Source organism: Panthera pardus, unplaced genomic scaffold (assembly GCF_024362965.1).
Source record: "Panthera pardus isolate Hobbes unplaced genomic scaffold, ASM2436296v1 HiC_scaffold_17, whole genome shotgun sequence".
Classification (NCBI taxonomy): domain Eukaryota; kingdom Metazoa; phylum Chordata; class Mammalia; order Carnivora; family Felidae; genus Panthera; species Panthera pardus.
In genome coordinates, this window is record NW_026526732.1 from 22894349 (window position 1) to 22907907 (window position 13559).

The 13559-nt window shown below is 40.3% G+C and overlaps 1 protein-coding gene and 1 long non-coding RNA gene across 13 annotated transcripts in view; one reads left to right on the forward strand and one right to left on the reverse strand.

The window, feature by feature from the left end:
- Positions 1 to 13559, reverse strand: part of AIG1 (androgen induced 1) — a 313679-nt gene that overhangs the window by 115094 nt on the left and 185026 nt on the right. For 7 of the 11 annotated variants that reach the window (XM_019425103.2, XM_053904419.1, XM_019425093.2 and 4 more), the window contains one exon: positions 1939 to 2054. The exons of the other annotated variants lie outside the window; for them this stretch is intronic. In XM_019425103.2, coding sequence (XP_019280648.1) covers positions 1939 to 2054 — 116 coding nt within the window. The remainder of the gene's footprint in view (positions 1 to 1938; positions 2055 to 13559) is intronic. 11 annotated transcript variants of the gene reach the window in all.
- The window catches only part of LOC109252540 (uncharacterized), a 141454-nt gene that overhangs the window by 87480 nt on the left and 40415 nt on the right, over positions 1 to 13559 (forward strand). The gene's annotated exons all lie outside the window — the stretch shown is intronic.

The following is a 13559-nucleotide window of genomic DNA, read 5'->3' on the forward strand; positions in this document are numbered from 1 at the left end:
GAAGAGCGTGAGTAATGCTTCATTTTAATGAGGGATCTTGGGGGTCTATAATGAAGGGTATGTGGTATTTCCCATGTGTCTCTTTGAAACGTGCACTGAATGTACCCACAGTGGAAGAAAAGCCATTGGAAAGTATATATTTCCCGAAACCTCTGGGGCTCTATAAGATTCAGATAATTAAAAAGAAACTTTGCTAACATTTATTCATTTTTGAGAGACAGAGCATGAGTGGGGGAGGGGCAGAGAGAGAGGGAGACATAGAACCTGAAGTAGGCTCCAGGTTCTGAGCTGTGAGCACAGATCCCCATGTTGGGCTGGAACCCGCAAACTGTGAGATCATGACCTGAACCAAAGTTGGACACTCAACCGACTGAGCCACCCAGGTGCTCCCAGATTCAGATAATTTAATTGCATACAAATGAATTCACAGAAATACATTCAGAGATCTCAGAATAAAAATCTTCCCTTCCCAGAGGTAAGCGTATATGAGTAAACTGTAATGAGATTATATTTGGGAAGGCTAAGGGGGTTTTTGATTCTTAATGATTTTTGATTTTTAAATGAACGTATCCTTAGAATAATTCATGCTTCCCTACATGACTCTTCTGAAAGATAAGAGTCATTTAAATATCAAGTTAATACATATAAAGTACATATATTTAGTGTTAAGACATAATTTCAGTCACACTTCACCTGTGAGCCCTGATCATCTGGACCTGTTCTGTCAGAGAAAATCAATACTTAACACTTTGGGTGGAAACAAAAGATCTAGGAAGTGACTAGGAAAACAAACATTCCCCAGTCTTTGACTAGTCAATGAAATGGCAGATGGAGTGAGGTTATTGCATGTTTGTCCTGGGGTCTGTTGTCTGGATGTCCCCTTAGATCCAGCCACCAGGTAGGACTTCCTAGAAACAAATTCCCCTTCTGGTCAGATCTGGGGCGTTATGTGGTCATTCATGCAAAGTATGTGAAGCACTGTGCTGCCCTTTATTTTGTATTTCTGAGTTGGCTGGAGCAAAGCGCTCCATGGTTGCCTGGGCCTCCCAAAGCGCTCAGGGATTTTGGAGGGATTAAGTACAGTTCTGGGGTGTTTGGGAGAACTTGTTCAGTCCTTCAGGCTTAAAGGAGAGGATGGTGACCCAGAACTCAGGAAGAGAGTCCCAAGAGGCAGAAATGCTGGCAGGAGGGACCTCTTCTGTGTACACTAATATATCAAAGAGGACTTGGAATTCGAAAGAGAAGTGAGAAATTCTCTGTCTTAAAAGGAATAATTTTGAAACATTAAAACATGATAAGAACTGAAATTAATGTGAAGTAAACTTAACAGGCAACTGTACTGTTATCAGATTAATGTGGCACCACCCACTTGGGACCTATTCGTGCCCCAGAGGCCAAGTGGAGATTTCTTGTGATTTATTTATCCCAATTTGAAAAAAAAAAACAAAAACCCTTCAATGCATGCTATGTATAATCACTAATTGCAAGACAGGTTCTAAACTGACTCAGGAAAATGTCCATTTTCCCTCGTTTCCTCTGAAGTTTAAGGTCACTCCTCTAAAGAGGCCATTTCTTCTGTTCTCATTTGCATTTGCTCACCAACAACAGCAACAACAAAAAAAATCCCAAGCAAAAAGCCCTTAAGCAATAAAATCGCTGTCCAAGAAAAACATTTAGTTTGAAAAAGAGTTGAAAAATGTAGCCTTGGAAGAACCATTGCTTACATGGGATTGTTCAACAAATTCCTGTTGTGTGAGGTTTGGCATATACTTTCTAAAAATATAAGCATCTGGGGAAATGAGACAAAGCCCAGGTCCTGGACCAAATGAGGCACGCAGTGTGAATCTGTTAGTGATTATATCCATAATGAAATATGTGCCCAAATTTAGCAGTGCAAAATCTAATACAATACGAAAGCCCAGCAGGCACTGTCCTTACCATAATATATAGCCAACAGAGAAGGTACATATGGCGGCGAGTCCGCTGTTCCTGCTGGGATACGCATGGTGTGATGTCCTCATCTCGATTAATATAAAGGGCAAAACTGTTGTGTGCTGAAAAAGAACAGAGAACAGGTGACACAGATTCGTATCATCGCCCCTCAATAGTTGTTTTGTCTCTAGTAGGAGAATGGATAGTGCAAATTCCTAGCAAAAGCACCACAGCAGACAGCAGCTGGGTATGGCTCACCTAAGAGGTAGGAGGGACGAGAAAGCAAGTGGTGCATTGATCACTCCATTGGCATTTTTCTCCTGTGTTTGAATTTTTAAAATTTTATTTTATTATGATTGTTATAGGAAATTTCAATAATATTGAAGGATGTATTAGAACATAAGAAAGGAATAAAAATAACTACTTTAGTATTTTGGTAGATGTCCTTTTTTGCCCTCTCCTTGTTCATATTATTTATACATAGTTAACATTGTACTGTGCACACAATCTTGTTTTGGACTGTAGCATGAGAATTTTTGATATGCCACTTTAGAAATCCTCCTAGAATATCAACCTTGACCATAGCTGCTTAAAACTCCATTTTGTGGATATACTAAAATTTATTTGACCAATTCCTGTTCTTGGACATTAAGTAGTATAAGATCTTCAATTTTTCATTTATGAAAAATGTCATGATGAATATCTTTTGTAGAATTCTTTGTCTGAATGTCTGAATGTTAAATTATTTTCTTATGGTTAAAGTCTATGAAGATTTTAGGACTGTTGATACATAATGCCAAATTATGTGTGTACCAGCAGCAGGTTAGGAAACGAAGCCAAATTAGCTTCCAGAAAGGATGTACTGGTTTGTAACAGCAGTACATGTATTTAGATATGATGTTTGAAGTCAGACTCCAAAGAAGCTTGGTAGGACCTTCCCATTTGTTGTTTGGATGCAGTGGCCACTCGGATGCTCAGTTTAGTGGGCCAAGATGTGGATGAAATTTGGTGACAAGAAAGGAAAATCAGCTTGTCTTGGTATTGAAATTTGATAGCCAGGTATAAGGGACAAAGATCTTAGGTAAAATTGGGTTAGGGTATAGATTTGCCTTTCAAAACGGGAGTTTCTCGAGTAAGAAGATGGCAGAACTGAGAACTGAACCACCAGTAAGTTTGAATTCTGTTTAGTACCTCCTAAGGGCCATGAAAGAATCTTTGCTCCTCTCTTGCTGTATTGTTTGCATATTCAAAGAAAATGCAGGGAATTGAATGTTATAATTTTCAAAATTTAATAAGTGTCATGGCAAAATGGAACCAGGTGGCAGGAAAAGACATGGTGGTGATATCAAAGTGAACATCTTTGAAGCAACATATTGTTTATATTTATAGAGAAAACAGAAATACAGGATTTTAATTTTTTTTTTAACGTTTATTTATTTTTGAGACAGAGAGAGACAGAGCATGAACAGGGGAGGGGCAGAGAGAGAGGGAGACACAGAATTGGAAACAGGCTCCAGGCTCTGAGCTGTCAGCACAGAGCCCGACGCGGGGCTCGAACTCACGGACCGCGAGATCGTGACCTGAGCCGAAGTCGGCCGCTTAACCGACTGAGCAGGCGCCCCAGAAATACAGGATTTTAAAAGAAATACTGATAGTAGAAATTCTTTGCTTTAAGTGTCCTCCTCTAGGTAACTGTTCTGACTGACAATATATTAGTAATTAGAGAATAGTATTCCTAGAATGTCGGGTGGGTGATTCCACAGTTGGGTAACTTTATACTTTTTTACTCTCTGCTTCTCTATTGTTGTTTTAAAACAGTATAATTAGCACTGAAGGGAACCATGCAAAATGTACATGTGTGTTGATACAGAGACAGTATGTATTTTAAAGATCTATTTTATTGTTTTTTTTTTCACTATAATCCAGTCACCTCAGATGACATTGGCCTGAAGTTTCACTGATTTGAAACACCAAAACTAGTTTTACAATGGTGCATTCATGTGTAAAATTCAAATGTATAGCTAATAACAAGGCCAAGTCTTGTCAAATCTCACACAGAAAAAAAAAAAATCCCTGCAAATCAAACATTTACACCGAAGATATTGCTGACTCGGATGGCCTGTGTGGGTTATAGAATGGCGACAATATATTATTTTTGACTTGTGAATATTAAAAAGTGTTTAAATTCTACCTCTTCATCCATTGTTCCAAACTGAGTATAAAATCATCCACATTTCTATATTATATAAGTTCAAATAACTAATCTGAGTATTCTTACTTATCTGGTTGTCATTATTTTACCTAGCCTACTTGCTGATTATCAGATGTCACACCTGGAAGGGTTAGGCTGTACTCTGATGATGCCAGTCAGAAAATCTCTTTGAAAAGTGAAAATCTTTCTAGATCACTTCATTAATGGCATCATCACCGCTAAAAAGGAGCTACTTTTTCCATCAATGACATCATCAATAACAGAAGATCTTTTTGAGGCCAGCTGTGCCTGTGCCAATTGCGCCAGGGGCAAATCTCAGGGTAACAACTTATTCAGAATTTTCAGGCACTAAAGAATATATATCTCCCTCTCTAAAAGTCTATAATGCAAATTATATTTACTGTTAAACAGTATATATTAACAAAAGTACATATTAACAAAAGTATATATTAACAAAAACAGTATATATTAACAAAAGTAGTACAAAATATTTTTAGCAAATATAGACGTTGCTCTGCGGGTTGGTAAGGTTTTATAAACTAAAAAAATGGGAAAAATCTGTAAATGGGCTTGCTGAATCTCTAAGTAACCTTTAGCAGCCCAATTGTTACCCCAAATCTGGGGCAGCCAGAGGGATAATTATTTTAGAACTACAGGTACAAGAAATCCAGTTCTAATCCAATTCCATGCAGTACTCTGCTTGAATGACTTAAGAACTAGGAAGGAAATATTCAAATATTCAAGTCCATCCAAGACCGCTTGCTGTACAAGAATGATAATCCTATGTTTTGTTCACCACGATATTTGTAGGAAAGAGCTTGACATATAGGAGGTGCTCAATAAATATTTGTAGAGATAATTTAATCTTTGACACAACATCTTAAATGGGTATTATTAACTTCATTTTGCAGATGAGGTAACAAAGACTCAGAAAAGGTAATTCTCTTGCCCAAGATCACAGAGCTGGAGAAAGGGTTCAAGACCAGTCCTGTCTCCAAATCCTAGGCTCCATTTTCTATATTAGAATTATATTTTTAAAAGATATAGTTACGTAATCTTTGACTCAATAAACCTGTGGGAGTGCATGATTGAAGATCACTTATGTTGCAATTCAACTGGCCAGAACTCTTTTTTAGTTGAGCCCCAAAATAAAGAGGTCTTCACTGTAAGGAATATATTTTGCCAAATGTATTCTTTCCTGTGGTATATAAGCATTCTGAATAATAATAATAAAACCAGCTGGCATAAAGTCAGGAATTTTCAGTGGTGTGATGATAAAGATGGCCGGAGGCAGCTCTTTCGTCTTTTGGCCTAGAAGAGGTCAAGGTGCAACTTTCTTGGTTATCCCACTCTGGGTTGATCTGGTACCTGCTGCCTCCACCACGTCTCCGAAACTCCACCCCAATGGGATCAAAGTCACAGACCTTAAGTGCATGAGCCGGGAAGTCGATGCCACGTCTGCCCCAGCTGCCAAGACTGGACCCTGGGTCTGTCACCCAAAAAGGCAATGATGGGATGATGACATCCCAAGGCAACAGGTGACTGGAAGGGTCTAAGAATGACAGTGAAACTGACCATACTGAATAGACAGACCCAGATTAAGTAGTACCTTCTGCCTCTCCCCCCAGTGTCAAAGGCCCCCAGGAACCAGAGACAGAAGCAAAAGCCCATCAAGCACAGTGTAAGTATCACTTTGATGAGATGGCCAACATTGCCTGACAGATGCAGTACCGATCTTTATAGTCAGAGAGCTCTCTAGAGCCAGTAAAGAGAACCTGGGGACTTCTCAGTGTGTGGGATGCAGTGCTGATGGCCATCATTTTCATGACATCATAGATGATACTAACAGTGGTACAGTGGAATGCCCAGCTACTTAAGAAGTACAAAGGAAAATATTTCAATAAAAGATCATTTGACAACTGAAAAAAAAAAAAAAGAGTATTCTCAGGAATGATCTGTTTCTATTTCTCAAGAACAAATACCTTTTAAAGTTTTCTCAGGTATAGACACACACTGGATAAACAAAGAAAGAGATAAAGTCTGGTTGCCAGCAGTGGCTCTTAAGAATTGTATTGGACTGTTTTTCTATAGTGCATTGTCAACAGAACAATTGCCCGCAGCTGAGTTGCTGAGATTTGACTCCTTCCTCCCTTCCTTCCTTCCTTCCTTTTTCTTTCTTTCTTTTTTTTCTTTCTTTCTCTTTCTTTCTTTCTTTCTTCTTTTTCTTCTTTCTTTATTCCTTTCTTTCTTTTTTTTTTTTTTTTTTTTTTTTTTGCTTTTTTAAAGCACTATGTAAGATGAAGAGTTGACAGCACAAGAAATAAACCTTTGATCTGATCTATAAACTCTATCCTGGAAAGCACTGCTCTATTATGTAAGTAGTTATCCTATCCCAAGCGCAAGTTTCCATTGCTGCTAATTTTGATGAGACTGTGATCAGAAAATTGTGTCCAGAAAGGGAAGTCTAAATCTATCTTGGGTTTTTGCATCCCTTGTGTTTTTTTCAAATGGGGTTCAGATGGGTTCTCTTTATGGAACGGTGATTATCACCATGAACTGACCAGCCCCCCAAGGTAAAGGTCAGCCTGCAGAGAGGATCCTGATTGTGTCTTACCACACTATAAGACTTCAAGCAGGTTCTTGTACATTTGTGAAGCTCAGTATATGTATGTATATATTTTTTTGGGTAAAATGAGAAGGTTGCATTAAACTAGTGCACCACAAACTTCAGTCATGATGAGCTAGCATTTTAAGCTTTGCTATATCACATACGAGGGCTCACCGAGGCATTAGGCATAGTAGACACAGTGTCCAAGGCCCATGGAAGTGTTTTAATTTCTTTTACAATCAGAAGAAAAAAATGAACTTTTAGAGTTGAAGATTATATTCATTTTTATGCTAATACAGTCATAAAATGTTATATATATAATATATAAATACATATATACACATATGTACACTATATAAAACATACAATATATATTTATATGTGTAAGTGTATATATATCTGAATATGTAAGTGTATATATATCTGTATATATATCTGAATAAATGTTGGAAAGGACCCAGAAATGCAAAGTGCCTAGGGCATAAAACAGTAAAAAATCATAATGCAGCCCTGTTACATGCAACCTGATTTTTTAAAAAAATATATTTTCTTTGGGAATGCAAGCTGGTGCAGCCACTCTGGAAAACAGTATGGAGGTTCCTCAAGGAACTAAAAATAGAAGTACCCTACAACCCAGCAATTGCACTACTACGCATTTATCCACGGATACAGGTTGTGCTGTTTCAAAGGGACACATGCACCCCCATGTTTATAGCAGCACTATCAACAATAGACAAAGTATGGAAAGAGCCCAAACGTCCATCAACAGATGAATGGATAAAGAAGATGTGGTATACACACACACACACACACACACACAATGGAATATGACTCAGCAATCAAAAAGAATGAAAGCTTGCCATTTGCAACTATGTGGATGGAACTGGAGGGTATTATGCTGAGTGATATTAGTCAGTCAGAGAAAGACAAAAATCATATGACTTCACTCGTATGAGGACCTTAAGAGACAAAACAGATGAACATAAGGGAAGGGAAGCAAAACTAATATAAAAACAGGAAGGGGACAAAACATAAGAGACTCTTAAATATGGAGAACAAACAGAGGGTTACTGGAGGAGTTGTGGGAGGGGCAATGGGCTAAATGGGTAAGGGGCATTAAGGAATCTACTCCTGAAATCATTATTGCACTATATGCTAACTAACTTGGAGGTAAATTAAAAAATAAATTAAATTAAAAAAATTAAAAATAATAAATTAGGAAAAAAATGGGTGATGGGCATTAAGGAGGGCACTTGTGGGATGAGTACTGGGTATTACATGTACGTGATGAATCACTAAATTCTACTCCTGAAACCATTATTACACTATATGCTAACTAACATGGGTTTCAACAAAATTAAAAAATAAAAATAAATTAAAAAAATTTTTAAATAAAAAAATTATTTTCTTATCGAATTCACATTAAAAACTACATGTATTTAAAGGGAAACTTAAGAGACTTATAAACTCTGATGAATAGAATATCACTTTCCATACATAGAAGATAATTACAAAAACAAGTACAATGGAAATTAATTGATATTATTACATATTGGCTAGATAGGTTGGTCTGGTTGATGGCTCTTATTCTGAGGCCTGTTCTGTATGTGCTCAGTAGGGAAGTCAGTCGCATTGGATGGGCATTAAAGGCACACTAGCGTGAAACAGAGACTTCTCTAGAGGAAATCAGAGGGATTGAAAGGTAATGGAGAAGAAATTACCTTTTCACTATGCGAGTCAATATTGCTTAACACCAGGTCCCTGCACCATGTCAATTATCTATCATCAGAGCTACACTCTCGATGCACCGGAACAGATGACCTATCCGTCATAGCTGTACCCTTTTGGAGCTAACTTATTTGCTTTCTGAACAGATGTTCTTTTGCCAGAAGAATGGAGAGAAGATGAGTAGGAAGTGGAGGTACTGATGGAGGAATCTAAGGGTTTTAACAGGATTAAGGAAATGGGCTTACAATGCACAAGAAGTATCCAGACGTGCCACCAGGATAGACATTTTGAGTGTCTGTGATGGCAATCAGTAGCCTACAAACTCCAGGGAAGTCTTAGAATAAACTTTATTGTGGAATAAATAGAAGGATGTAAACTATGCTGTGTGATGGCGTGAATTCAGGCAAGCAGAATGAATGAATTAGGGAACGGCTCAGGGTTATTTTAGAGCTCTGGAATCTAGAATTGCCATCTGAGTGTACGATACAAAATACAATACAAAAAACAATAGACAAGATCTGAAGAGTATGTTCAACTGTCATATCTCTGGTCTTTCCCCTTCTCTCCAATATGCATATACATATATATATATATTTTTTTTTTAATTAAAAATTTTTAATGTTTATTTTTGAGAGAGAGAGAGACAGAGACAGAGACAGAGAATGAGCGGGGGAGGGGCAGAGAGAGAGGGAGACACAGAATCCGAAGCAAGCTCCAGGCTCTGAGCTGTCAGCGCAGAGCCCGATGCAGGGCTCAAACTCATGAACCATGAGCTCATGACCTGAGCCAAAGTCAGATGCTTAACCGACTGAGCCACCCAAGCGCCCATCTCCAAAATATTTTTTAATAGGACAGTACTGCTCCCATACCATGTGAACATCAGACAAAAACTGTTTCCTCCTTGGGGGCAAAATCAGCCTTTGAATGTGAGGTACCAGACCAGTCCCTGCTCAGCTGGTAATAAGAGAGCTGGCAATCCCATGTCTGCCCGTGTGCATCTGCAGGACACAGGCAGACCTCTGGGAGTGTTCTCAAAGTAATGTGTACATCACATCACCTGGTGAGCTTGTTAGAAATGAGATTGCTGGGCCTTGCTTCCAGGGTGTCTGGTTTATTGGATGTAGAGTAGAGCTCACGGTGGTTCTCGCCTTCATGTTTGTCAGCATATCTAGAGTTTCTTACATCCCTGTGACCACTTTTGACCACAAATAAAAAGTTGAAGGATGGTTGTATGTGTGTGCACGGGTGTCATCATGCACCTGCATTATTGGGGCGATCTAGGCTGCAGGCAGGGCTAGAGAAATGACCAGACTTTCCTAGCAAGACAGGGCAAGGGAGAGTCCCTTTGGTGTCCTAACAATTTATAGGTATATCATAAATAAAAATCTTCAACTAGAAAACTGATCTAGGACACAGGAAGTTGTACACTCCATATTGTAACTTGAATATTTTTTAGATGTGTTACTTATCTATTTATTGAGAGAGAGAGAGAGAGAGAGAGAGAGAGAGAGAGAATCCCAAGCAGCCTCCTCGCTGTTACTGCACACAGCCCCACACGGGGCTCAATCTCACGAACTGTGAGATCATGACCTAGGTCGAAATCAAGAGTTGGACGTTTAACCGACTGAGCCACCCAAGGCGCCTCTGTAACTTCAATATTTTGTTTGCTTGCTTTCCACCCCCCCCCCCCACTCATATAGAATAAAAGGTGCTATTAAAAGAGAGAAATCTTATTCTCCCATAAAGCAAGAAGGGATTTCCAAGTTTGAAGTGAAGCCCACTGTATTCGCAAAATGTGATCTAAAACGTAAGAAAAGGTGACATTAGGGAAGTCTGGCAAAAATCACAAAATGCTGACTGATCCGAACTTTGCAAAGCTTCTGGGCTCTCCAAATAAGTCAAATGTTTCATGAATTCAGGGAGAAGCAGAGCTGGGTGGGGACTTGCACAGAACTGGGTGGGTCTGCCCTTGGGGTGACTATAAATCCAGAATCAGCGGGGGCTGGGGGGGGGGGGGTGGGAGGGTGAGGGTGGGGGTGGGGAGGAGGGGAGGATCTGCAATGACATTCCAGGCACCATGGAAACAAAGCCGATACAGGCTCTAAAACACCTAAATTTTTAACTCGGAAAACCTGCCGAGTTTTATCCTGCCGCCAGAAATGGTCTTTGCTGATTTTACTAATGGGTCAGCTCAAAATGTGCCATCCTCCCTCACTTGCTTCACAGTAGAGATATTTCAGTGTTTGGAATGATAGGGAACTGCCCGTCTTGACCACTTCTCCACATGTCAGACCGAGCCTCCCACTCTCGAGGGCCCGGGTGCCGCATTTAGTGTGGCAATGCTTGTACAATAATGGCATAGAATTTCTCTGGAAACTGCCAGAGTGGTTTTGATGGCCCCTCTCTGCTGTGGTATCAGGTACCTGTTCCGGCTGGTCTACACAGGCATCTCAGAATCAGGTTAGAAATGGGACCCAGGGTCAGAAACTCAGATTCAGATGGAACCAGTATTTATCGAGTGCCAGTATGTTCCAGGCACTTCCAAAACTCTTCATGAGGTCAGTACTGAATGTGGGACTCACCCAGTCCTAACATTAGCCCTGACAACCGTTAGGATATGGTTTTAATAATTAGGCCAAATAAACAAAAGAGTGCCACGCGTTAAACCAAGACATGCAGATCTTTGCAATTAAGAGCAAACGGTGCATCACAGAAATAATTACAGTGGGACAGTGGCACTGTTTTACTGAGTTATTATCTCTGCATTTATAAAGCATTTTAATTTTTTATTTATTGTAATTATTTTCTTTTAGAAAGAAAGAGAGAGAGAGTGTGCAAGTGGGGAAGAGGGGCAGAAGGAGAGAGAGAGAAAATCCTAAGCAGGCTCTATACTCCGTGTGGAACCTGACCGACACAGGGCTCGATCCCATGACCCTGGAACCATGACCTGAGTCAAAATCAGGAGTCAGATGCTCAACTGACTGAGCCACCCAGGCACCCCTTAAAAAGCATTTTTAACATGACTTGAGGCCAGTTAATATCTCCTGCTGAATCTTCCCAAGGAAGGCATCCACAGGGGCTAAGGGTCTGTGGCACAGTTAGGGAGTTGTACTGTGGACCCAGCAGCCAGTGGGCCACCAAAAAGAATTCTTTTTGTAAATGTGACCCCAGAGTTGATCGGTGCTGTAAAAGCAACTTTAAAGGGCCCTATATTCACTTCTTCCATGAACATTGTACAATTAGTGTTTGTGGTTCTCAGAGAACAACACCTCTCGTGACTGTCCTCAGGCAGTCAAATGATCATAATATGATGAGACACACGCAAGCGTGCAGACCTGTGATGGTACAATGGCCGGGTGATCCGATCTGCTCAGGTAGGACACGGGGACACTCTATGCAGCAGGAGACACTTGAACTGGGTTGTTAAGTGTGTCTAGGGCTTCAAGGAGGAAGTTCATTCACAAAGCTAAGAAGTGTGTAAAGGCACAGCACACATCACTGATATGTCTGTCACCACTGCAGGACATGAAGGAGAAGGAAGAAGTCAGTTTGGACAGGTTAGGTGGGCATAAACCAAATCATGGAGTGCTTTATATGGACTCTGTCCTGTAGGAAGCAGAGATACCTCCAGACGCTCCAACTCCTTCCATGGAGTTTAACATAGAAGTAGAAGAAACATACTGGGGTATTAACAGGAGACAGAGCAAGCCGGCGGCAGGGGAGAGGGCGGATTGGAGAGAGGAGAGATTCCTCTACCAACTTGCTCCCCTGCCCTTCTTTCCTTCTACCTGACTTGCCTCTTCTTGTGGAATGGACTTTATTCTCTCCCTGACTTCCTTCTAGGGTTTCCTCAGCCTCTACCTCTTTGCAGCCCCCTCGCCTATGGGCCCCCCTTCCACTCTTGTTTTCTCTTCCATTTTAGCACTAAAGTACTGTGATGCTGAAGACAACAGAGGGACAAGAACAAAAACAAAGCTAGTCTTTAATTTTGGCAAATACGTATTTGACGAGTAAACACATAAACGTGATTGCTGTGTTTTATGTTGCTTCCCCCATTATTAATTTATGTGCATACATACTGAATACACAGCCACAAGAATAGCTACCATTCACTGAGCTCCTAACATATGCTCAGTTTTATGCTGGACACTGTCCACCAGTATCATATTTTAGTTCCCACAGCAACTCTAAAGCAATAGCTATTTTCATCTTCATTTTATAAGTGAGGAAATGGAAGAAGAGAAGGATTAACTTGTCAGAGGTCATGTACCTCTAGTAAATGGTGCAGCCAGCCTTAGACCTCAGACCTACCTGACTCTAAAACCCATGCTTTTATGGAGACAGACACACTGTTTCCCATGCTTGATGTCTGTTCGTTCACTCAGCAAATACTAACGGCACTCTATGTGTCCCTCATGATTCCAGGTTCTTCAAATATATCTCAGGACAGAGCAGAGATTTTCAATCCCCGTAGGTTATCGTTCTTGGGAATGCATTTCAATTAGGCTCATACAAATTTAAAGTCTCTCACCTCAGAAAAGACCAAATTCATTAGGGTTGTATGAGGATTATATGAGATCCTATAGTAAGAGGGGCTTGCATGGTACATGCAAGAAATAATTGAAGTTATTCTGTGAGCTCTCCCACTTGAGATCTCCCATGTTGCCACATAATACTGTCTAAAATTTACTGTGTGCCAGGAATCCCACTAAGTACTTCACATGGACTAAAACTCATTTACATCTCACAATGATCCTTTGAAGCGTATATTGTTGCCAATCATTTTACAAAAACTGAGGCACAGACAAGTAAAGAAAGTTGCTCAAGGTTGCCAACCATAAGGTGGCGTGGACAGTTTGGCTTCGGCGCCACCCTTTGAGCCATGGGGCCACGTTGCCTCTGGAGTATCTGGGAAAGACCCGACGATAGGGAAATTGCTAGTGGAAGAACAGGTATCGGAGAAGGGTGGGTTTTATGGCTGTGCCTGAGAGAAGGAACCTGCCTCCTCTCAACCCCCATTCACTTCGGTAAGATTCCAGGGGCTGCGGGATGAATGGCTGTATGCTCAGGTTTACAAAG